We start from the raw sequence: 26,392 nt of genomic DNA, 5'->3' as shown, positions 1-26,392 counted from the left end.
TGTAAGTTTGTTTTCCTCAGATTACTCTGGTTTGTCTTTATAGCTCATCCAGGAAACAGAAACGTGTTTTCTTCCATGTCAGTAACTATAGAAATGTGGTTTCACATTTAGATGTATGCCTGGAGCAAGATTTCAGTATTAAAGTTCTTTCCAGGAATTTGAGTAATTGTGAAAAGTAGGGGGTGAAACCACTGGAACAAAGGCAAATAGAATTTTCCATGTAAAAAGTCAAATTTATCCTCAGAAGAATAATTCTGAAATCCTTCTTTACGCTTGGTTTCAATACATTTGAACCTTTTGGTTTTAACTCTGTCCACAGCTGGAAAGAATGGGAAGTTGGTGCATATATTTATCCTACATTTGTCGAGGCAAGTGCAGTCATGTGGGTATCTTTGACACTTCTGCTTTTTGTTCTTTGCAGGATGACACTGAGCCGTACTTTATTGGAATATTTTGTTTTGAAGCTGGTATAAAGATCATTGCTCTGGGGTTTGTTTTTCACAAAGGCTCTTACCTCCGAAATGGTTGGAACGTGATGGATTTCGTTGTGGTCCTCACAGGGTAAGTGACCTCCTCTTGCTGTAAATTTAGGGGACAGCCTTGTTTTGGTTTGCATTATTTTTAAACTATGGGTTAGAGTGGAAGTGGCTGTGGTGAAACATTGCTTTAAAACTGCAGTTACTGTCTTTAAATGATGATTATTGAGCAGAGTGAGTCACTTTCAAAGCATTGTTTGAACCAACTGCAGTGAGACTTTGGGGAGATTTATTTGTATACATGCTGGCATGTAACTCATCCGAATACTCACTGACATTTCTCAGGCTTTGCAGGTTCTAATTGCCACGAGGTACTTGAACCTGATTTAAATCAATCTATCTTCTGACGTTACAGGCTGACTTCAAAAGTCAATGTAGAGTGAACCAGCAAATTAAATGCATCCCATCTTTAAGATATTATTGCTCTGAAATCAGTGAAGCTTCTACAGGGATGAATTTAGTTTGCTGTAAAACAAGGTTGCTGAAAATAATTCAAAGAGGGTGCATGTCTGGTAAGATTGTAGTTGAAAATGCTGTCTGTGTGTTTTGTGTCCTATTTGAAGAGACACCACTAATTTATTTCTGGGAAATGCTGGCATTGTCTTGTTACACATTGCAACAATTTCTGTGTTTAACAAGCGTTAAGTAACTCTTACTTTGTGCAGATTGTACTCCACTGTGAACATCAGGGTTTACAAAGGTCTGCATGAGGTCCTGATCTTGCAGCCTTCATCTTGGAATCTCAGTTTGTCTTTGAGAAGAGTGAGCACTGGTTCTTGTTACCCATATGCACTCATTTCACAAACCTGCCAGGTGTGATGAATATATATTCTTTGGTCTACTTAGTGGTGTACAGTAGGATGCTGGTAGGAGAGAATGCTGGCACGCATATACAAATATATTCATTGGGTGCATTAGCACTGTAATTCTATTTGCATTCAGCACACCATGTGATACAGCAATTGAGAGGCCAAAGGGAGTTCTGTATGTATTGAGAGGAAGAAAATAAATACGCAGGGCTTGATCCTCCTGCTGCTGGGGCTGGGTATTTAATCAATAGAAACTTCAGTGGAGCCACAAGGAGAATCAGATTTACATACTTAGAAGCACACAGGGTATCAGGATTAAAAAAAGAATTAGCATAGATGCTACAATTATTTGCACCAACAGTACGTTCTGATTTCTTGTTTGCAATGTGCCCTCCTGTGTGCTCAAGGAAACAAATGGAAAACCCAGCCAGCCAACCACCAAAACTAAGGCCCTGGTTCTGGGAAGAACTTGCTTTAGTTCGTCCCACAGCAAAACATTCAAGTATCTGTTTGAACTTGGCTGGCTCCAATGGTTCTGTGCCCCAAATTAAAGCAATTTAACTGGATTTTACCTGATTATTATTATTATTTTTTTATAAACACATCCCAAGGATCAAAATATGTCTAGTTAAAAAACACTTGGCTGCGATTGAAACTTTCAACATTCTGCAATAGCACCTGAAACTGAGCGCGTGTGCCATGCTTGTGGAGTCACAACTGAAGGCTCAGTGTATAGGCGTGACACGGGCATCCTTCTGGTGCCAGTTTTATTGCAAGTGCTGTTTGCAGTGCTGTTTGATCTCAGAGTATAATTGCAGAATATCGGCTTGATTAGACAGCTGTAATAAGGAACCCTGTTGCTATCTGCAAACATGCGTATTCTTTTGAAGTACAATCCTGTTAATGTCAAAGCTTCTGGTTTCCAATGGTGATGCTAGCTGGGCTGTATTGAAGCTGTCTTGTACATGGACTTCCCACCAGGCAGGCAGTGTGGGGAAGGCAATGTGAAAACCAACCGGCACCAAGCTCAAGGGTTTGCTCCAGTGAGGAATCCCACAGCCCTCTAATCCTGTGAACTGAGGGCTGGATTTAGCTCTTGAGGCATTCTTGAGCTCGTGACCAAGTGTTGGTGTTTGGCCCCACCAAAAGCACCAGGTGTGCTTGGTTAGGTGAATGTTTTTCTGAATCTGGGGGCTGTATTTGCAAATCCAGTAATGATGTGGGGGGACCTGCAGTAGAGAAATGAGATTGAACGATCTGCAGATTAACACAGGGTTAAATTAGTATTTTCTCTGCAGCCTGCTGTGTTTTGTTCTGAATTTCCTAGATCCTTGTGTTTTACCTCACTGCTGTGTTGCCATGGGTCTGTGCTAGAAAGCAGACTCTCCTTTCTTTAAGCTTCCTTCAGTGACCAGAAACCCTTTCAGCCACCCATTGCCTTTCCTGCTTGGCTAGCTGCTCCTCAAGGGGAAGTCTGAGTGAGGGTTTTGCTGCAGATAGATAGCAGCTTGGTATTTCTGCTTTTAGACTTTGAAGGCAGGCTGCTGAGGAAAAACACTCACTGCTAGCAGCCCTGGCTGCTTCTCCAGGGAGGTGGTAGCACAACTGGTGCTTTAATTTTCCTTTCTATGGAAAGTGATCGCAGATCTGTTGGAAAAATAAAATAAAAATCAAGCCAGGTTCTGTAATTCGTCAAAGAATAATAAAGAAGGACCGTGCTGAACTTGTGCTTTATGTGCTCTTACAAATACAGTTATGTAGGACATCAGGTTTTGAAGCATCATTTTACTACTCAATATCAAAAGCTTTCCTTTGCCATATGTACAAGATTCCTACTTGAATATGTTACTTCATGTTTCGCAGGCAGCAATTGATGTTTGGTTCCTAAGCTCAGTTTCACATTGATCTTCAATATTACAGAGGGATTTTGATTTCTTTTTTTTCCATACAAACGTGAAAGAACATGGAATGCATTTCATGATATCACACGCAGGGTTGTGCACCTGCTAATCCTGTTGGGTGCACGTTTTTAAGGTAGATAGCAAATGTCAGAAAACTTGATCTCATTTTCAGCTTTTAACTAAAATACCCATGAAAGCAAAGAGCATCTTTGCTCTCGTTGGCTGTTTCCATAGGAAGAAGGCCAGCCAGTGTCTGAGTGTGTTTTGGAGGAGGCTGTGGGGGAAGACTCTGCATTAATTGAACTTACCCTTATGTAAATGTTAAAGTGATCGTGCAGTAACCCTTCCCACACCTGCTTTTTTTGACACACCCCTCCCCAGCTTATTCTACGCAAAGCCTTCATATTGTTATTACTGATAAATACGGCTGTTTTTTTTCTGCAGTGATGGACATCTTGTTTGTCAAAATCTAACAGTCAAACTTGTTAATCAGAAAATAAACCAGGGTTCTGTTATATGTGACCAGGATCAATATCCTATTGAGCTAAACTGGAAACTAATTGATAGTAGCCCTGAAAAGCTTGGCTTGCTGTTCTAGCAAATACTCCCCTGGTTTCTTTTGACAGCAGAGCTGCAATGCTTTTTCTCATTTTCTTCCAAGAAAGCCTGTGGATCCACTGCTAATAAAGGCCTGGGAAAATAATAGACTGCTGCTTCCTGGAAGATTTTCTTCTCTCCGTAATTTATTTTTATTTATTTCTTATAAACTCTTCCAGTTGTAGATGAGCATTGAGGAGATGTGCCCTGCTGTGATGGGCCTGTTGCTGTTATGGAGACACATGTAGTTTATTGCTCCTGTTCATTTTATTTTTCACGTTTGCATGGGCCCGTGTTTGCTCCTATGATCGCATCACCCGTTAGCTACTCTAAATCACCAAAAAAAAGAAGGAAAAAAAAAAAAAAAGGCAAATGCCCAACTGGGCTGGAAATATACAACCTTAATGCACTGTTCTTGAGGGAAGATCAGGGGAATTTATTTACTTTCTATTGCTGCTCTGGAAACAGAGCCCTCCCCGCATCCAGGCTCCTACCGTTGGACCTGCAAACCTGCATTCAGGACCTTCAGGGCTCAGATCTGTTCTTGTTGGAATTCATGGGAAGATGGGTCTCTTGGCTTTTAAACTGAGAGTTATAAGGGGACTCTCCTCCTACATGTTCTGGAGCCTGCTTATAATTTTGGTTTCATCATATCTTGTGCAAAAGATTTCATGATTCAGCTACACACCATGAAGAGTGGTGCTGCTGCTTATTCCTCCTCCTCACTAGCTACCTGAGATTTCCATTGGTTTTCCATTAGATTTTGTGAGATCAGGGAAATAATTTATTCCTTTTCCTGCATGTTTATAGTTTTGAGTCTCTATCTTTTCCTGTATTGGAGACCTCAGCTACTTGACCTCCCTGAACATGAGAGCACCACTGACTCGTGCTGCTATTTTGGTCCTTTCCTGGTTCCATTGGATCCTCTGGGAAGCAGTGACCACAACTGTGTGCATTGTTTGTCCAACACTGAGAGTGGCTAATGACCAGTATAAACAAATTAAACAAAAAATAATCTCATGATCTGTTGTTTATGAGCAGAGTTAATTTTTTTTTTGCTTTTAATAGGCCTGCATTGAACACTCTTAAAGAGTCCTGGTGTTGCCTAGAGCCAGCTGGATCAGCTGCCTGGATCTCTGGGTGGGACTGGCAGAGACAGCATGTGCCAGGCCTGGAGCTGCCAAAAGAAATGTACAAAGTATCTGTGCAATTCCTGATGTCTCAGGCAGTTGGGAACAAATTACAAAAGCTAGAACTCTCTCGACTGTCTGGATGATAGGTTGTGGTGATGCTAATAATCTGGAAGGTAACTCATTTAATAACAAGGACCTGATCATCCTTGATATTTGCTTTGCTAGTTACCAGGACCGTCTCCGTACGTGGGCAGTCTAAGATGCTATTTCTGGTGCAGTGCATGAGAAGCAGCAGCAGGCTTAGTTGCTGCAATGACTGTCAAAGGGAGAAGCACAGGAACCATCAAACCTGGTCTGTACAGTGGGCTGCAGAGATCTGATCTTCCAGCTTGAGGTAGACTGTACCCTTTAGACAGCGCGTGAGGTGTAATGAGGCTGGGAAATAGTCTGAAAAGTGAATGTCTGGTTGAGGGCTGGGATTCCTGAAGCTGTCAAACAACGTAGATGCCTGTAGTCTCTAACATTTATTCTCCACACGTGTTCCTTTGAATTCAAAAGCTCTTAGAGTAGGATGACTGAATTATAGGGCCCTACGTGACTAGTGCTTGTGCACTGCCGAGAATGGTTGAATCCCCCCACCTCCAAATAGCCATAGAGGATGGTAATTTGAAAACCAAAATTAAAGTAGAATAACAAAAACCCTTGAAAGCACTTCCAGTTCTGCTTAGCCAGTATGCTTGGTGTTTTCTTTTTAAAGCTTCAGATCAAGACAGCTAGGGAATAAAGGAGGTGGGTGCAGGGAAATGCAAATTTCTTTTTTTCTACATGGAACTTTCGCTGTGTCTCTGCTAGAAAGCAAAGCTGAGCAGCAACAGGAGTTGGGCAAATGAATGTTTTAATAGAGGCAAGCTTTATCTTGAAGTTATCTCATGGACAGTAAGTAAGACTTGTTATACAGAAGGGGTGGTGATGGGCCAAGTCTGATTGCTGTTAGCATTATGCATGAGTCATGCTAAAAACAAAACCTCTACAGATTTTAATGGAGATGATCACTGTTCTCTATTTATTTTATGCTTCAAAGATGGATGAATGTTTGCTGTCTCAGGAAAGCTCAGGATACACTCTGATATTAAATTAAATAAAAAGAGGATGAGGGAAAGGGAATTAACTTGTTTTCCTGAATGCAAAGTGTTAAGTGGAGATCTGACAGTTACACTGGAGCAGTGATGGAGGAAGGCAGAGAAAACAAGTGGCCAGTAATTAGAAGAGGAGAGGGCATGTGATCCCTCAATATGGACCTGAAATTTAAGGTTGTCCTCTCGGCTGTCGCTTGACCATCTGGGCTCATGGGACACTGAAGCCACACTGGGGAGCTTAAGAAGCAAAGGGCTGCAGATGGTCACAGACCCTCAGAAGAGCCACAGGTAGATCCAGCCCTTCCCTGGCAGAAGTTAGCCTTGAAGCAAGGCTCTGCTCTCCCTGTTGTGGAACGCTGAGCGTTTCAGGTCAGAATATTTCTGAAGGGCAAAGAAATAATGAGATGAACACGCTCCTTTCTTAGTTTATTAGAACTGAATGCAGTATACTGAATACCTGGTATGCTAACTGATAAGTGATGGGTACTGCACAATAAGCCAGAAAAGGCACTGACAAATAGTTTTTCTCTGAGTGGGGAGAAAATGGGAGCATTTCTTCAGTTTTCCATTTTGTGCTGATTTTCACGTTTTGTACTTGTGTTCTTTCTCTGAAAGAGTGCTTGGGCAGTGGAACAGAGACCCAGGGGACAGAGGAGGAGGTCCTGGAGGTGCTCCAAGAAATGGCACAGAGGGACGTGGTCAGTGGGCATGGTGGGGGTGGGTTGGGGTTGGACTTTGTGATCTAAGTGGTATTTTCCAATCTTAATGATTCTAGGATTCTGTGCTTCTTTTAAGCTTTTGGCACATAAGGAGAGTGGTGCTGGGCATGACCTAAAGAGTGCTTGACCTGCAGGCCCCGAAGCTGAGCTGCTATCCAGCAAAAATGGCCATAGCACATGAAAGGGAGGTGTGCTTCCTCATCACAGCCAGGGATTCATCAAAGCCAGCCAGGATAATTAGTACAGAGTCCAGACAGTGGTTTTAGCTTTTTACAGCTCTTGAAAGGAGGAATATTTCTTGGCAGGGAAATATTGCCTCTTCTGAGTGGACCAGATGTGCCATGCATGGGCAATTACAGAGACTGCAGGTGTGGAGAGAGGACTTTGGGCCTCGTGATCTGCTCCTGATCTCTGATCCTGCCCTGGCACAGTGGGTATCCATTTAACTGTTTGCTGTTCTCTACCAATGGAAAGGACTGCTTACCTAGCCACTGGGTTTAAATGTTAGGATTTGAAAACCAAAAACAATGAATAAAAATGCGGCTCTGAAGTGCACTAATGTTAATTTTATTACTCCCTCCCCATTAAAAAACAAACAAACAAAAAAATGCAAATCACCCAGGCCCTCTATTTGGTGTTGAGTGCTGTCTCATGATTAAATGTGGAGGAGTGCGCAGGATTTCTCAGACTCGTGCTTCTCAAATGCTACTTTCAGTGCTGTGTCCCAGTTCCCAAGTGGCACTTTGATGGCAAAGTGTCTGCACATCTCAGATGACAAGAACTTGGCTGTGACTTGGCTGTGTTGAAAAGAAGGAAGATTTAGAAAATCAGCCTGATTTTAATTGTAAGCTAATCCTACGTGTCAGGAGCAACAGGCTCACGTTGGTCCAAGAACCCTTGAATCCTTGGATGGCTCCAGGTCTCCGTAGGTAACTCAGGCCCTATGCTCAGCACCTGTCATCTGGGGGCCTGCAGATGCTCCTCAAGACCAAAACAGCTTACCTCTGCTGTTCTGGATATTCTCTATACTGAAGAACCTGATAGAACTTAATTAAAGAAAGGTTTCTGTGTAAGTGAGCTCAATGACAACAGAATATGCATTGCAAGAACTCCTGGCTACATGGGAGGGTCAATTTCCTGCCACGGGAAAGCCTGGCAGCTTGGGCTGAGAAATAATTCCTGCTTCTTGTGGCACATGTCAAACCTGTACTGTGAGGTAGGGGTTGGAAAGCTTCCAGATCCTTGCAAAGGAAGCCTGGACACCTGAATCTTTCCTTCCTGGCATGGTTACCATTAGCTGAATAAAGGGCTGACAACATATAGCCTTGTCTTCTCCCACCTTCTTTTTCCTGTTAGTAGTCAGAAAAATAATCCTCCCTCCTCTCCCTCCCCTTCCTTTCTTCAAAATGAACTTATTTTCTAAGTGAGCTTAGAGTGGAACCTTGAGGAAACAGGTCAGGTTATTCTGTCAGTGCTGGAGAAGATGCCTTGGTTTCAAGAGCTGGCTATGAGGGTTACGTGGGCTGATCTTGTGATCAGCTGTAGATTTTTAAAGTCATCCCCTTGGAGCAAGAATCTCAGATAACTTCAGAGTTAAACCCTAGATTTTGCCAGTAATGAATTTAGCTGTTAACTGAGTTCAAGGTAGTTCATGCTGGGCTGCATAAGAAAAAGACCAGAAATAGAGATGAGAGTGGTAATGTCTTTCACTGGGAAAAGAAAGAGTACCTGGGCCTCTTGAAAAAGAAGAATGATTGCTCTCAACGTGTCACCCCTGCGCTGTAAATCTGCTTGCAAATGCTGTGAAGTTTGTCCCTTATGGATGTTAAAGGAGATAGGCTAAAGTTTACTCTTTCCACATTCCTGTTATTAAGAATACTGCCCAGTGAGGGTCTGAAAAATAGGACACACACACACCATGAATATGGGTTTAGACATGATTTAGTGGCCTACGGGGTGATGTAGAGATAAAGAAGGAAAGGACAGAATGAAGAATACCTGGAAGAACCAAGAGTTCTTCAGTTACACAATGTCCTTCTTCTGAAGAGTTCTCAAACTAAACTACTAACCAGAAATATTTAGTTGGATGTATCTCTGTTCTCATTCAAAGTAGCTGAAATAACAAAACTTGTTCTTCAGCTTATTTTCCAATTCAGAAAGATAAAGGAAGATTGCATTGTCTTTCGTTTCAGTTTCCCATCTTGAACATCTTGAACCAGCATTCTTGAATAAAGCTTTTCTTGAGTTTGAGCATAGGAGCTTATGAGAAAGGCTGTGAAAATGATTAAAGGGTTGAAAAAAAAATCTCTATTTCAGGAGGAATGAAAAGGCTGAGAGTTAAAATTAAGAGGAAAGTCTCATAAGGGTGATGCAGTTCAGAGGAAAAAAGAAGAATAAAGAGAGGAAATTGTGTTTCTCTATCTATTTTGGCAGGATGCAAAAAGAATCAGTAAAGAAATTGAAGTTTTAGAACTCCTTTGCTAAGGGAAATATAATTAACTCATGGAATTCACTGTCACAAGACTTTGCTTCAGCTGGGCTGTTTTGAGTCTTGAGACAAAAAGAGCCTTGAGATCATCTACAGATTCACCAGAAAGGAAATGGATTTTTGAAGGAGTGTGATTAGACCCTTTTACTTCCTGAAAGGAGTTAGGTGGAAATTTGAACAGGCTGTTTCATAATTGTCCTTTTCTTTATCTTGTAATTTCTTCTGAATCATGCTGGAGATATCCAGCAATCCAGTCTGTTACAGCATGACACATGAAATGAAGCAGTGTATGTCAAGGGCTAAACTTTCCTTTTATATGTGAAACAATATCAATAGGACTGGTGGTATTCTTTCATTTAATGTCTGATTTAAAGAGCAAACATCTTTTGCAAGCCGTTCTTCAGCTTTGAGAAAAAAATGGATATTCCGGTGCTGTGTGAAATGTTCCCCCACATCCTGCAGGCCTAAACTTCAGGGAAAGATCTGGGTTTCAACACTGTCCCTCATTTTAAATGATTCCAAGGTGATTTTTTAAAATAATATAAATGAGACTTTTATCAAAGTGCTCTGGTTTTGGAGAGTGCTGAGGGCTGGTTCCATCAGGCCAGGTACTGTAGCTTTGCTGATCTTTCCATGGTGGAACATCACTGTGACCTTGTGTTGGGAGGAGAGGGCTCCCCTTGGCTGCAGTCTGTTTGCAGGACCTGGAACGTGGCAACAGGTTCTGAGGGATGAAATGATCTTCTCAAAGTGAGAACCTGTGCTGGATGAAGCGTCAGTCAGGCTTGACAACTCACCCAGCTGCAAGAAGCTGGGCACCAAAGCTCTCATGGCAGGTAGAAGCGTTAACATACCTCTCTCTCAACACCAATGCAAATTTCTGCTGCTTCTCAGGCCCCCTAAGTTGACTGAAGGGTGGTAGTCGAGGGCCACATAAAGTGACAGCAATTTCTGTGCTGTGAAGGAATAAGCAGTTTTGGCTGGTGTGTTGGTAGACAGTTAATAGCAATCTTGGTGGTCATAGGAAGTGGGTATGGGGAAAATATGGGATGAAATTCTGAAGTCTTGTCCTGTTGGACATACATTGTATTCTGGCTGGTATGGCTAAAAGTTCTGCTTCGTGGAGGCGATGCTGAGAACAAAAACCGCAGGAAACTCCTCAAATGTTTTTTTTTTTGTTAAATCTCATTATTTTTGAAAGCTCATAACTACATGCTCCAAGTAAATGATGCTCTAGCAGTCCAAAAAAACATTCAGCTGATAACATCTATATCCTCATCACCCATCTGTGCACGTTATTGCTGCGCTGAGATACACGCGTTGGGAAACTTTGCGCTTCTTAGCTCTTGAATCATAGAATCACCCAAGTTGGAAGAGACCCATAAGGGTTGTTGAGTCCAACAGCTAAATCTGAGCCTTGTTTTCTTGCTTCCTGAGCAGGAGAACTACAAATTCCTGAAGTTCTGTGTTCAGATTTATCTCCTGGCCTGGACTGACTTGTTGCACAGTTTAATTTTGTTTTTCAAAAGAGTTGATCAAAGTACTTGAATTGGTTAGATACATTGTAATAAGACTTGGAAAGTCTATACTTGGCTACCAGTTGCAGAAAAGAGAAAACCACTAAGTCTATTACTAAAAGAACGTTATTTTTTTCCTCCTAGGTTACAACATTAAAGCTAATTATAACAGGTATAAAATCATGGTAACCTCTGACTTTCGCAAGAGGTGAAAAGGACAAAGGAAGCTCAGCCCAATTCAATTTACTTGCTTTAATTGGAAGACATGAAAGAACATGAGACTATAGCAGCAGATAATATTGCTGTGTCTGAGACAGATCCAAGCTAATAATCTCAGTTCTCTTGCCTAACAGAGCAACAGGGAAGGATTTTGAGGTGTCTTGGTGTTTTTCTGCCATTGGCTAATGAAGGATTTTTTTCAGTTGTTGCTTTTCACTTTTGTATCTGCATTTCCATCCCTTCAAAAATGAATTCAGGTGCCGTCATTGTCTTCATAACATAATAGTGAAATAGGCTGGTTGACAGTATTGAAAAGAAGTGAGTTTAAAATGTCTCAAAAGAAGTAAAAATAATTCTTAAAAAACGTTGAATTCAAGAGAGGAAAATTTGAATCAGAAGTAAAATAGATGGCAACAGCATAATTTTCTAGAAATGCAGATGCTCACTCACAGTGAGTGGGAGAATCTTGCATGGAGCTCAGTGTTCGTGTACCATGGGGAACGTGTTAAAACGATGGCGTGCCACACAGGGGAAATTGCAAATGTGGGTGTCTGTCAGATTTTAACCTGAGGAAAGATTGGACCTTTGGAGGAGGTGACATGCTCTGAGTCAAAATGTCCACAAGTATTTGTCACTGATTTGCCAGAGAATAAAAAAGTGCCTTGACTCTTGCTGGAGAAGTGACTGAGCAGAGAAAGATGAATGTCAGCCATGGCAAAGGCAGTCTTTAGGTTATTGTCCTGTCTTTGAATTGCTTGAATCATGGGTAGAGTTTGAAGAGACGTGGCTCACACAGGGGATGAATAAAAGGGAGAAGGTGATGTCCTCACCCATGCCTCTTTCCCAAGGAAAAGGATGGAGGTTGCAATCAACGTTTTATCGTAGCAGAAGCCTCATGGTGAAAGCAGCACTGCTGAAGCCATTGGTTATAAGTGCTGGCCAGGTTCAGGTGTTGGGATCTCAAAGGCCTGATCCGAGAATCAGCCAATGCCTGTTCTCAGGGAACACAGAGAACAAAAGCAAGTAGGGCATGCATTGTATTTTATTTTGAATCCTGGAATTCTTCCAGCTCAGCAAATACTTTCTGTTTCTAATACCTTAAGGGCTGCCCTCTGGTCTTCTTTGCGTGGGAAGCAGGAGAAAACCTTCCCTTGCGATAGGGAACTCCACTTTTTGTAATTACAAACCTCTGATCTTCAGCAGAGATTGAACTGATGCTATGTATACTGCAATATGAGGAAAAAAAATTCCCTTTTCCCAGGTCACTTTAGTAACTCCTGGTCCATTAGCAATAAAGTTCTGCAATTTTTTTGAAACCCTTTTTCTTAAGGAAGAAGGTTTGGGTGAGGCCTAATTTCAGTCTAATAGGCTGTTAAAATCTTCACATTCGTTCTTCGATAATGACATTAAAAATCGATTACATTAATGGAGCTCAGTTGGAGATGTTCTGAAATACAGATAGGATCAAAAAATGTGACTTTGCAAAACAGAGCCTTTGGTGCAGCAGACTTGTAAGCTCTGCTTGGTCTTTGCAGTCACATCTGTATGGATCAAATATTTTCTTTTGTTAACTCTTCAGGAAACAGTGGCAAATGACATGCAATTCGGTGTAAATCTATTGTTAGTGGGGTGAGGAAGGAGTAAGCTTCCTACCCTGCTATAAATGTTCACCCTATATTGCAGCTGAGCTTCCTGCCTAAAAGTACACCTTCATCACTATCAGCTCCAGAGGTTGTGGAGTCCTCCCTCCTTGGAGGTCTTCAAAAGACCAGGTCACTTGGACGTGGTCCTGAGCAACCTGTTCTAGGAATCCCTGCTTGCACAGCAGGGTTGGACTTGATGACTTCTAGACGTCCCTTCCAATCTTCACCATTTTGAGATTCTGGGCTCACTCAGGCCTTGATAATCCAGCTCTGCACTGCAGGTATCTGCAGCCCTAGAGATGCCTGGTACCCCTTGCTGTTGACACTGCAATATGACCATGGACTTGCCACATTACTGTGGCAAAAGGTTCTTGTTCTCAGACCAGTTCCCAAAGAGAAAGTCAGATCAGTGGCTGGAAACCAGCTCGAGTGAGTGGTGATCAGCTTTCCTGCATGCTGGACGGTGCAGATTGGCCCATTTGGCTTCTCTGGTCTCCATCTGTGAAATAACTGCATTGCCTAAGTGCATAACTGTGTTGAGAGGATGAATGCATTGGAGTATCTCTAATAATCACATCCTCTAGTAAGGGAGGGTGTGTGGCTTCCTGAAACAGTTAAGTAATGCTGCTCCCAGCCTGCCTGCACCGAACAGTATCTTCACCTCTAATTCCCAGGCTGCAGTTCACCATGCTCTCGTCTCATTTTATGTAAAGCTGTAATTGAACTATGTTTTTTTTTCCTCGCAAAGAACATGTGGAACAGGTATTGCATGTATTCCTTTAAAAAGCAGCTTGGATTTCTTACTGGTCAGTGAATCTCCTTTTTTTTTTTTTTTAACTGAAACCAACTTACGAGAGCTCAGAGAGGTTTCTGGGTAGTTACGAGTTTTTAGCTTTGTATGATGTCCAGACATCACTGTAACTCTCTAAGGGCATAGAATATGCTGGTGATAGTCGTCCCTTGTGTCCACCCTCCTTGTGCAGCAGATGATGTGGAGCTGAAGATGCTGAAATTATGCAGACCTGCTGTAGAAAGGGGAAAGAAGCAAAGGCTGTACTATGAGGGTACTCTTCAGAAGAATTGTGCTTGATTCTTGTAGCTGAGTAAAGTTTGCCCTCCTTATTCTCAAATTGGGCTTCTGAGATGATTTTCTGGATCTTTCAGGTGTCACCCTGCTGCTCTGGAGGTATGAGAAAATTAGGAGAAAAAACCTTCTTCCCACGGCTGGCTTGTTCAAATTGTCTTAACGTGGTTTGTGAAAGATAACCTTTATCCAGGGAGGGAAGGCTGCTATAGTGTGGGGCTTGATGCCATTGCGAGAGGTGAGTGTGTAGACAGAGCATATGGCACAAAGATGAATAACTACTTGTAAAGCTTCCCATGAGCTTGTAAAATGACAGCGGTGGAGGACAACCACTACTGCTGCTTCCATGGGCTGCTATTGGGTGCCCATGCTGTGCTCATGGCAGTGCTGGTGGGGGCAGAGACCCACTGGCTCCACATGATCTTGTTTGTGGTAGTAGTTGCTATGCTTTGGCCCTGCTGCTAGTGTGGGAAACAGGACTGTAGCTGAGACTGCAGTGAGTGTGCTGGGGCAAACTCTCCATGTGGTGCATTGTGGCATGGATGGATTGAGGTTGGACTGGGGAGGAAGCTGCAGTAGCCACAGTAATTTGGGATGAAGAAAGCATGGTAAAGGGACAGAGAATCTTTACCAGAACAAACATGAGGCTATTGTATATGTCCCAGTGCTTCCCACCATCCTTTGAGTCTCCTGGCTTTAGAATGAGAGGAAATGGCCTCAAGTTGTGCCAGGGGATATTCAGATTGGGTATTAGGAAAAATTTTTGCTCAGAAAGAGTAGCGAGGTATTGGAACAGGCTGCCCAGAGAGCTGGGGGCCTCACTGTTCCTGGAGGTTTTCGAGAAAAGTGTGAATGTGGAACTGAGTGACACAGTCTTGAGCGGTCACAGGCATGGGTAGATGGTTGGAGTAGGTGATCCTGGTCCTTCCAATCTTAATGATTCCATGATAGCTCTGGGCAGCCTGGTTTGGTGGTTGGCGACTCTGCACATAGCAGGGGGTTGAAACTTGATGATCACTGTGGTCCTTTTCAACCCAGCCCATTCTATGATTTGTAGGAGTATTTTTGTAGGAAAGGAGATCTGTGAAATCCAGCGGCCTTGTGCCATGTTTCATGGACAGGTGGTTTGAGAAACTCAGCGGAGAGACAGCACCTTATAAAGCCTTTAAAAACTGGTAGGAATGGGTTGAGGATGAATAACATTGCTCTGCATGACTTCAGGGAAGCACTTCATAAAGTGTGTCTAAAAAGACGTAATCACTGCCTCACCTCGAATATCAACATAGAGCAGCTGGCAGGAAACTACCAACCTGATACCTGTCCACAGAACTACATCCTGTGCAAGGGCTGCTATGGTGAGTTGTCACTAAAGCTAGGAGCAGTTTATGCATAACCTTGCAGTGGGGAGGTGAATTTGACTAGAAAGGATGTTGCTGCAGCCCAGCCTGGCCAGCCTCACAGCACGGTGTTCTTGGAAATGAGCTGTTTCAGGCATGTATCTGGGAGCCAGAGATTTTTTTAGCTTGCCACTTGCTGCTCATTTTCTCCCTTGTACTAAGGCTGCGATTCTAGGAATCCTGGGTGTACATGGGAGCACCTCTCAAACGCACATGCAAGTAATTAAACCTCTCAGCTCTCTTCTTTAGACTTACTGTCGTTCTTCAAATTTAGGTTTTAAGGTAGGACAAAATGTGCAACTGAGAGCTGACATTCTGTTCCAGCACTGAGCAGGGGAATGAAAGGATGAAGAGGAGACTATTCAGGCAGCCCTGGTGCTGCTCTTGAAATAAGAAGAGGTGGTTGCCTGCTATCAGGTACAGCCTTTATTTCTATTTCCCTCTTCTCACCCCATAATTTAGTAGTTAAATTTAGCTGTCCAATAGGTATGGCAATGAATGTGGCATGACCGCTTTGGTTGTGTAAACAACTACTATTCTGGCTCACTTGTAGCTCTGAAAAGAAATAAAATCCAAGAAATGACATGACTGCTATTCAGATGAAAAGACAACCCTTTCAAAAATAAAGACAGTTGTGTAAAATGAGGTGTAACTCTTTTGTCCAATCTAGATTAAGAGAAAATTGAGCTTTTAATGTTTTAAATAATTCAAACTTTATTTACAAAATTAAAACTTATTATCCTCCCAAATTGAAAAGATTAAGTTTGAAATGTTTCAATTTAATGTTGTTGAAATTAAAATAAACAACAATTCTCTATGTTCCCTTCAAGGAGCTGTTTTGGTGAGCTTAGCATTCGTTACTGCATGTAACATGCATGTACATGTGGTTGACCCAAATCTTTGGGGGCAATCCAACAAAAGCTACCAAGCAAAATATTTCTATCATGCTGCCTCAAGTTGCATCAGGGGAGGTTCAGGTTGGATATTAGGAGAGATTTCTTCTCAGAAGGAGTGCTGATGCACTGGCACAGGCTGCACATCCCTGGAGATGTTCAAGAACCATGCATATGTGGTGCATAGGGAAATGGTTCAATGGGCAGTATTGGTGGTAGATGGATGGTTGGACTGGAGATCTTAGAGGTCTTTTCCAACCTTAATGACTCTGTGATTGGGCAGATGGGGCCTGCAGGATGCCACCTTTTGCTGAAATGCCTTCTCCTTTAAGTCTCCCTGATTGCTTGGTCTGCAGAGCTGAACTTCAACCTTGCCCTGTCAACAGAAGGATAGGAGATGCCTGTGAAGCAGTACATGCAGCAGGTGCACCAACCTGTTGGGATGGGTGTGGATGTTCTTGCTCTGTTGAATATTAACCTGCCTCCCTACAACACACCTGTCCCTGGAGCCTTTTACAACCCATGAATGCAGCATGTGATGGGTGCCACCGCGACGCTGTTTGATCTCAGTGCTTTGCTCCCTTGGGGTTCGGTACACAGGGGAAGAAGGCTGCTGATCCATCTCATCCCAGCTGCTCCTGTAGTGGCAGGGGGGACAATGTGAGCATGGAGATGCTCCTCAGGGAGCAACCAGACAGTGGACTTCTGCAAAGCAGACTCAGTGCCACAAACCCATTTTCTGCTCAGTGCAGACTTGGTCAGAAATTGGGGAACATTGCAATTAATGTTGTCTGGTGGTGCCTGCTCCATGCTGCCCTTTGATCATCCCCATATTCTCTGCTGGGCTCCAGCACTGTTTGAGGTTGCAGAAGGGACCATGCTAATTTCATTTGCTGTCTTTATTGCCCAGTGCACAGCCCTGAGTTTATTTACAGCTCACCATTCACACTGGGGCTGGAGAAGGGAATCTTCATTTCCTTCTGGACTGAAATCCTTTTTATGGACTTTATTGCTCTTCATGCAAGCATTAATTCACTTTCACAACGCCCCTGTGAGATAAACTGATTTTTATTTTTTTTTATAGTGGAAAGGTAGGTATAGAAATCTGAAAGAAAAGGTAGTCATTAATTTTCACTTAACACTTTCAAAACATATTTTGGGAACAGCAATAGACTTGTTATTCCTGTATAGGCTCCTTCCCTGTGAAGTTTCAGGGCAACAACCCAAAGCAAACGATTTCTAGGGCTTCTCATAACATCATGAGTTTTCTTACAGCCCTCCTTGATTTAGGATAGGGCTGCGCCGCTTCATCGGTTCCTGAAGAATGCTCATATACCCAGAAATGTAAAACTATACAAAATAAAAAGAAGTGGGAGTCAGCCTTTAAGTCTGTTGGTAACTTCATGTACTTAAGATGGATAGAGGCACGCAGAAACTAAAAAACATGTAGGTGATGGTGGTAAAGATTGTCTTAGTGTCCGCTTTAGCTTAAAGATGACAGTTTGTGCAACTTGTACTGAATGCTCATCTGAAACCTTCTACCACTCATCCCATCATGTAGCCCTCTGTGCCATCTGTCAGTGAAGAGTGAGTTTTAGAACCGCTGGTGATGTAGCTGTACTTGAGGAGGGGGAAAAAGCTTTCATGATATTATTTCTTTATTTGGTATATGTGTGCTGAAGGAAGAAAATGTCCAAGAATAATTGGGATGAATCAGTTCTCTATATGTGGATGGTTTGAATATTTAACATCTGAGCTCTTGTGAAGCGAAAGGGGCAAGGAACAAACACTGCTTATTTTTAGGATTGGAAAGTTGATGGAGCTGCTGGCCTGGATCGTGTGCTCCTTCCAGGAGGAGCAGGAGAAAACAATCCCAAGTGGAGCATATCTGTGTGATGGGTGGATTCCTCATGTTTAAGCTGACAAAAACGATTTGAGTTTACTTGGAGTTGTTTCTATTGGTGATGAGGGTGGTAAAGCAAAACAAAAAGCATCCTGGAAACCTGTGTGTATAAAGTATGAAACTAAATCCCTGCTCTCTTTTTGAAGCTGCTTTCATTTCACGTGTCTGGATGAAAAGTTATGGAAAAAAAATAATAGGAAAAAAAACCATCAGTGAAGTCCCACTCCCACTTGGAAGAACGGAGGGGGTGGTCTGGCATCCCTTTTTCTCTGCATTATTGATCTTTGTTAGTCTTATTGCTGTGGTGTTTTGGGTCCCAAAATCCTGTTGGTGCCAGAGGGGTCCAATCTGTGTTTAAGACAGCAGCTCTGCGAAGGTGTTTGTATCCCCCAGATAAGCTCAGCACATAGCTGCTAACTTCCTTTTTTCAGCCATGAATGGGCAGCTGAAAATTAACCCAGCCTGCTACCCTCTGCCCCACACTGATTTGGAGACACAAGGGGAAATCATTCAAAGACAAAACATATCTATGTTCCTGGGCAGTAGTTAGTTGTCTTGCTTCCTCAGCTGCTCCAGTATTTAAACCAGGCGTTTCATAGGCACTTACCTCTGCCCTTCTCTCTGCTGTGCCATTCTTGGAACTTTGTACTGGTTTCAGATGCATCTTAACATTACTGACCTATTCACAAGCACTCCACTGGTTGTCAAATGGATTATTCATAATCATCAAATTAAACTTTAGAACAATTCAGGGAGAAGTCTAGGCTTTCTTCTTCGTTAGAAGTATTGCTGTTACTTTAAAAGTCAAAAATAAGATCAAAATACAGTGAAGAAAGGATGGCAATAATTGAGGACAACTGCCTTTCAGCTGAGACTGAGAATGGAAAATTTCTACCCAAAAGACAAATATTTCAGGAAATGACAATGGCACTATAGTTCTCTGAGCTAATGCATTCACTGTTAAGTGAAGGTTATTTATATTGGAGGAAAGAAATGCAACGTGGCACGAGATATTTGGTTGCATGTTTGGAAAAAAATTAGAATCCACAAGCAGGTATTCATAGTTTGCAAGTAAGGAGCCTGGGATACAGATGAGATGAAGGATGAAGGCGCCAGACAATTGCTCTGGTAATTTACATTTTGTTGGTATCTAGAAAATTGAACTGCAATCAATTTGCTTCAAGCAGAAGTACTTAGCAGGTATGGGGAAAACTGCTTGAGACATTAAGCATGTATTCAAACTAGTTTTCCTGGAATAAAATCATTTGGAGTTAATGTCTATTCTTTTTGTTCAATTGAGGTTATGTTCTCCATGTTGTTTTAATAGCAGGTCTGATGCAGTTTTTGAGACTTTACTGGGAAGGCAACATATTCTTACCCATGTTATCTGCAGGTACTTTTCTTCTTTTGTTAATGCTTGGATGTTTCTCGCTCCAAAGGGGAGATGCAAATCCCCAGCTGACTTGGGCTGCTTTGTGGTCTTGACAGACAAACATGATTCTGGTGCCAGTCAAGGCAAGATTTGCCTTCATTCCTTTTATTCAGCCCTTCTAAAGTCATTACGATGGTTTTTTATCCTAAGGTTGTGTGATGATGCTATTCCTGTGCTATGGGCTCTGTGTGTTGCCTGGACATACGGGTCCAAGTGTTTGGATGTGTTAGGTTCCTGCACCAAGATGAGAGCAATGGGAGGGTGAAGGAGTTCCCAGTGAACCTCGACTATCCCAGCTCAGACACATTCCTCTCACATCATGCCAAAAGGAGCTTTTCAACATGTTCTTCCTTTCTGTAGTCTCCTGAGATCATATGTTGGCTGAGACCCTTTCCAACCTGCTGCACAGCCATTCTTTTTGCCAATAGAAAGGCAAGAGAGGTTTCACGCTTGGGATTCAACATTGTGCTCTAGATGGTAGCGACCAGGTCCTCACAACCCAAGTTGCTGATTTCAGTGGGTTTCAGATCTGTCCCCAAAGATTTTTGACCCCACTGCTGCACTGAATTCATTGCCTGCGATTGCTGGCATCTGCTTGCAGGGCAGCCAGCAGTGCTGGTTGGGTGTGCTGGGCTGCTGCACCCTGCTGAATTATTCCTTCAGCAATAAAGACAGGCAGGCTGACGGATAAAATATTTTCTATCTTTGTAATGTCTTTCTTCACTCGAAATTTATGGATTTCTTCGCGCTCATAAAACATTAGAAAGTGTATTCTCTGTCCTATCAGTGCATTACTTGCGTAAATTTGAATCCATCACTTTGAAATGATATCATTGCAAATGGGGTGCAGAATGAATAATGAAATATCTTGAACCCTAGGAACTTCAAATTAATGTCCATTACTGTGGAGTAATTACTGTCCCATAAACGAATCCTTTGTACCTCTGAATAAGTTTTTCCAGCCCCTTGTGCCACAAAGTCCTTCAAACTTTCTCTTTCAAGTCGATCTGAACCAAAAATACACATACTCTCTAGGCCCTGATAATTTTTCCGGACATTTTAATTGGTTTTGTGGAGCTATTTGAGGCCAGGAGTGGCTGGAGTGCATCTCTGGATGACCTTGTCCTGGACACCGCTGTGATTTGCAGCCACCCTGTTGCTTTTTAGGTCTTCAGAACAGCATGTCGATTCTGTGGCTCATTCTAGACCATTTTGGAGCTAATATCAAATTGTTGCAGTTGTCCTTTGTTGCAAAAGTGTTCTATCCTGTTCTTGTGGCTGTGAACAGATTCTTCTAGGAATATCTCATGACAGATTTTTGCTGATGAAAGGAGAGGAAAAACTCTAACCCAGGTATAAGCTAACATAACTCATCTCTTCCTGTGTGTCAGGTTTGCTTCTGTTTCTCAATGCCCGAGGCACTGGATGAATCAGAATCAGGCCTCAGTTATTTTATGTGCAACCGAGGGAAACAATTGGTGTCACTGAACATCGAGAAATTTAAATCCACTGTCTTTCAGGAAAGTCATTCCTCCCATTTTACCGATGCTCTGTGATTGATCTTGCTGAAGTTTAAAGCTGCTCTCTTGGTTACAGATGAGGAACTGGCTCAGGTATCTGAAAGGAGCCTTAGCAACATATAGACCGCAGCTCCTCAATTCTTAAGATGATTACTCCATCTTACAGACTATACTACTCAGACTCTTCTGTGTCTTCTGTGGTTTGTGCAGTTATGTCTGCAATTTGTCGATTTTTATAGTACTGTTCCATCTATTCTACATAATTCCAATATAATAATGTAATTTTTTTTTTCTTTTCACATCTCGCTATTCGAAACAGGTCATGAACATAAAACCATGCAGACAAGTTTTCTCTATCCAACGCAGAGCCTCTAGGGAGCCGAAGGGTGGGCAATGCACGGCTGAGACCTGAGCCTAGTTGAGTGCTGATGAATCGGCTCTGTAATTACCTCATTTCAGAATGACTAGTTGGTGCCCGAAGCTTCAGGAAAAATCATCCCCAACCTGAATGACCATCAGTCTGTGTCATTAAACAGGGACTGACCTAATGAACCAGAGTTATTTAAAAATTAAAACGTAATCTCTTGGGCGCCTGTGTCTGCATGAATCTCTGGAGACTGCAGATCTGCATCGGGTCTTCTAAGAGAAGCTTTCGGAAAAGATTTCTCTCTCATGCTTTGATTCACAAGAGAGATGGCCCTGATGATCTAAGGAAATGATTGTACTGCTGTTGGGTCATTCCATCTTTGAGAGGGCTCTTTAATAGTCTTCTAGTTTTTCTGCTAGTGCAGGAAGCTCTTCAAAGTAAGGGTCAAGGAACCTGATGCAGACAGTGCCATCCCCCTAGCTGTCCTTGCCAGCCACTCAGCCTTAAATATCTCAGATGACACTATGAAAGGCTTCCTTCGGGGCTTTGAGACTCCAGAATGAATGAGTATCCTTGGATTAAATGATGATTAAGTGGCTGACGAAAGGGGATGAATGAGGTGCTGCAAGGCATTCCATTCCCTCATTATAGCGGCTGACCTCAGGCCAAACTTCCTCTATTTCCATGTCTGTAAAATTGGAAGTCCATTATATCACAAGCTAAGGTTGAAGTTGGTGTCTTACGAACCAACCTATGCTGGAGGACAGGAACTGCTTTTCTGCTCACAGCACTTACTCCTGTATTTCTGCACTGCTAACGTTTCTTAGGAGAAACTTCCATAAAGCAGGAGCTAAGATAAAAGGCAGATTTTTCCCTAGAATTGTGATCCACGTGGCAAGGAAAAATGGCTCCACAAAGACATCACAGAATCATAGAATGGCTTAGATTGGAGTGAACCTTAAAGATTGTCTAGTTCCAAAATCCCCCGTGGGCTGGTTGCTCCCCAACAGATCAGGACGCCCCAGAGCTCCATTCAATCTGACCACGCGTGCCTCCAGGAAAGGAGCATCTACAACTTGTGGACAGCCCTTTAGGGGGTCATGCTTCTGTCTTTTGTGAATCTTTATTGAAGAGCTTGAGGCAGCTGGCAAGCAGGCAATTACTGAGTATCTCGGGAAAGATGCAAGAGCAACACAACTATTATCCATCTTCAAGGAAAGGAAATGAAGGAGGGACGTAGTAGGATAGTAGCAAAGCAACACAGAACAAAAATGCAGTCATTTTTTGCTTTACACAGTTGCCTGTTTTTTTTTTTTTTTATAAGACCTGGAAAGGGAGCAGGCTGTAGGGCATGCTAAATTCTTCCTTCTATGGAGCTTGCTGTGAAATTCATTGTGGATCTTCCTGGTGCAGATGTAAAAGTGAGGCCTCAACCCAGTGAGGTCAATGAGCCCACACAGCACTTGGAGCTGAATTGTTGGTTTTTTCAGTCCCAGCATCCTGGCAATGACACATCTTAGCATCTGCCTTTCTTGCACCTTTAATTGCATTTGGTTTGTTCTTAGCTTCCTGCCTTGGGCTGCAGAGCACGGTTGCAAGCTGTGGAATGGCTCCCCGCCATCTATCCCAATGGTCACGTCAGTGTGCCACGTGAACAGACTGTTGCATCTTGTTAAAACATCCTGGCACCACCTGATAAGAGAGGTGGACACAACTAGGATCTCGTGGTCATCAGCTAAGTGATGTCTTACCTGTGGAGCTCAGTTTTGCATAAGACAATTTAGCACCCGAAGGATGAGAAAAATAATTCCTAGCAGTTTGGATGAAAAATCCCTGGCTCTTATAAAAGCTTAGCACTGTTACTAGGAACTCCTTGTTATGCAAATCTGGAAATCTGAAAGATAAAGAAGTGGAAATGTGACTTCTGGTGGAAAACTACTTTTGTTTGACCAGAAGGGAATAAAAGAAGCTTTGTGGGGCCTTAAGTCCCTCCAAACTTCGTGTTAGGACACAACACAAACCAATGGTGTGATTTTCTGTGAGTGCTGGAGATGCCTTTTCTTTCTGGAAAGAAGCAGTAACGTCTGGGAGAGGAAGACATGAAGTTCCCCCTTTTTTTTTTCATCAGGTAATACATTTGTTCAAAGATAGGAGTTTCAATATAAAAATGTGGAAGAAAGAAGATTTGAGAAGTGTTTCATTTTGAATACAACTTCATATATGGCTTTTACATATTTGAAATAATACCCTCTGACTTTGTGCTTTGAAATAACACTGGTAATATTGTCTTGCACAAGCTTTCCCTTAGATCATCAAACTGAAAAGGTTCTCTTGATCAGCTCCAGGTGGCAATAATTGTTTTTTTTGTTTTATTTGTTTTTTTTTTTTCCACAATTTTTTCCACTCTCAAAAAAGTGATTTTTCTCCCCCTTGCCAGAGACAGTATCTGCAGGGAGGAATTTTCATTGCTGGTCTCCTCTGAAATGTATTCCTCTTGAATTGAAAGGGTCTGTGCCTACTGGAATGGGAAGCACTGAAACCTGACAGGGAAATGGAATGAAGTAGACACGAAAGAATGAGGAAATGAGGTTAAGTGTGCATGATTGCCTCCTTGCACCAAGCCATGACAGCACGTTCCATAGAAAGTTGTAGTCTAGCATGATATGAAAAAGAAGAGCTTTATTCTGTTTGCATAAATGGTTTTGGAACCTCTATTGAGGAAACATGTTGATATGAAGAATACAGTTACATGAAAGAGCAGCATCTGTGCTGTAGTCTGTAATGCCAGAAGAAACACAGAGAAGAAAGTGATTTGTCCATGTGACATCTGGGTATTGCTGGCTGCAGATCTTGGCTGTTAAATTCAGTTTAAAACATCTGAAGAGTCTACAGAAGCAGTTCAGCAGACAAAAAAGAAATGCTGAAAGGTTAAGGATCCCCTACCAGCATTTTCCTTGAAGACAGGGAGTGTTATAGGTGCTTTTGTGTAACAAAGAGAAGGCTGGGCAGCCTTCAAACTCTGGCAGTGAAAAGGGATTCTGGTCAAGCCAAAGGCAAAACCGGGCAAGAGTCATAAGGATGCATATCTGAGCAGTGTTCCCTGCAGACAAAAGTGTGTGTGGTTTCTGCCCCATGGGGACAAAATCCTTTCATTTCTGGTATTTTCACTGGGAAAGGGTTGAAAAACACTGATTATTTCAAGTTGAAGAGGTTTGGAAGAAGGGCAGCTTGTGTCATCAGCCCTCCCTGTTCCACCCCTGATAGATGGGTGTTTGAAGAGGAGGCACTTGTGAGTTTCATTCTGTTTTCTTTCATCCCCTCATTTTCAGCCTCTGCATTGGCAGGAGTGGCCATGGAGGCGTCCCTAGGTTTCTTTTTTTTTTTTCTTTTGTAGATTTCAATGAAGTCATGAGAAAGTAGCCTTTGCTTCAACTTATTTTCACAAAATGCCTTAAAGATTTAATACTCTTTGTACAAAGGAGCTGCATGCTTATAAAATGGGGCCCTGGCTAGAAAGGAGGGCAACAAGCTTCAAAGCAGAAAGCACTCAATAAACAACTCCTCCCTCAAATGTGTGTCCCCTCTGCCTCTCCTTGAGAGGAAAAAGGAGCTGAAGCTGAGCAAAAAATGATCCCACAGTTTTCAACAGTTGCTGGATGAAGTGCATTGCCTGCCAATCCCCACCTCAAACGTGCTGTTGGCTTGTCTCCTTTGGTATGGCCATTGGCATTGTCTTACAGCCTGCTTGGACGTTTGTCTGTAAAACAATGTGTCTGTTGGCCCCCATCCATTGGTTGCCCCCTCAGGAGGCCCTTAGGCAGAAGAGGAGCAGCTCTTATTTTCCTATAGTTGAGAATTTTTCAGATATTATATTTTTTCCAAGGCTTAGACAGCTGTTTGCCCAACTGGAATCAAGCGCTCTTCTAAAATTTTGGATTAGATCTTCCAAAAAGGAACTGTTAAGGTTGAGAAGTACTTTATTTTTTTTGCCCCCATACATACATATATATGTACATTCACATGCAACAACATCCTTCTCTGGCAACACCTACTTAGTTGAGCTGGTGTAAATGTACCTTTTCCCAAGTCTCCCAAATTCAAAGCATCTGTAAAGAAATTTGCTGAAATTAAATGCTCTTCTTGTTGCAGTTTCTCAACAGAAATGTGGCTCGATAGTGGATAATCTTAACTCCCAATCATCATATTGAAAATATTTTAATTTAAGAAATTATTGCATTCCATTTCATTTTATTAACCTATTTATCTGCATTTGCAAGAAGCCTGTACACGATCCAGGATTCCATTATACTAGGTCCTATAGAGATATGAATTGGATCTGAAACCAATTAGAGGCTCAATTTAAACATGTAGGTCAGTCATTAATCTCTGGTTTGCCAGACAATACTGCTACTTTCTCCAATACAATAGCTACACATCTGTATTTTGGAAATGGGATTCAGAAGAAATTAAGCTTGCATGCAAGATGGTAATTGTTGTATCTCTGTTAGCAGGAAGCAGTAGCAGCCTCTGCTTTAGCACTGATGTGTAATGTATTTGTTAATGGTCCAGGGAAGCGGGTTGTGAAGATGCGAGGGTCAAAGTCTCATGTTAGTAGTGAGATTAGCCAAGACTGAAGGATTTCAGAAGGTGGGAGCCAAGTTAGCATGATGGGCAGGAAGACAGGAGCTGGAAGTCAGTGCTGACAGCCATAAGTTTTATGCCATGGAAAGGGATAATTTGAGCTACTGATGTGAGCGTGCCTTAAGTGGATGATAACTATGGGGAGAAAAGGGAGTTAGATCTGAGTAATGCTGTGGAGATTGAGTGGAAAATATGCTTAGTGCATGGCAGTGGTGAAAATAATAATGAATCTGCTATGATTACGGTGGGATAGAAAAATAAGCTTACCATAATATCAGTGAAAGTCCCTTTCCTGAGCTGTTCTCTGATTCTTGCATCTGACAGTGGGCATGGAGTAGAAATATAACTTGTCAAGATGAAAAACAGGAGAAGTAATATTAATGAGAAGTCTATGGTCACTCAATGTAAAGAGATGACTAAAAGGGGACATGAAAAATGTAAAAAATAAGAAATGATG

General features: G+C 42.3%; 1 protein-coding gene across 1 annotated transcript in view; it reads left to right on the top strand.

The window, feature by feature from the left end:
* The window catches only part of CACNA1B (calcium voltage-gated channel subunit alpha1 B), a 251,358-nt gene that overhangs the window by 8,718 nt on the left and 216,248 nt on the right, over positions 1–26,392 (top strand). Inside the window, exon 3 of the mRNA XM_042879063.1 lies at positions 422–561. Within this exon, the coding sequence (XP_042734997.1) occupies positions 422–561 (140 nt within the window). The remainder of the gene's footprint in view (positions 1–421; positions 562–26,392) is intronic.

Source organism: Lagopus leucura, unplaced genomic scaffold (genome assembly GCF_019238085.1).
Source record: "Lagopus leucura isolate 7727_CA_CO unplaced genomic scaffold, USGS_WTPT01 Super-Scaffold_100022, whole genome shotgun sequence".
NCBI lineage: Eukaryota > Metazoa > Chordata > Aves > Galliformes > Phasianidae > Lagopus > Lagopus leucura.
This window is presented reverse-complemented; position numbering and strand designations above follow the sequence as displayed.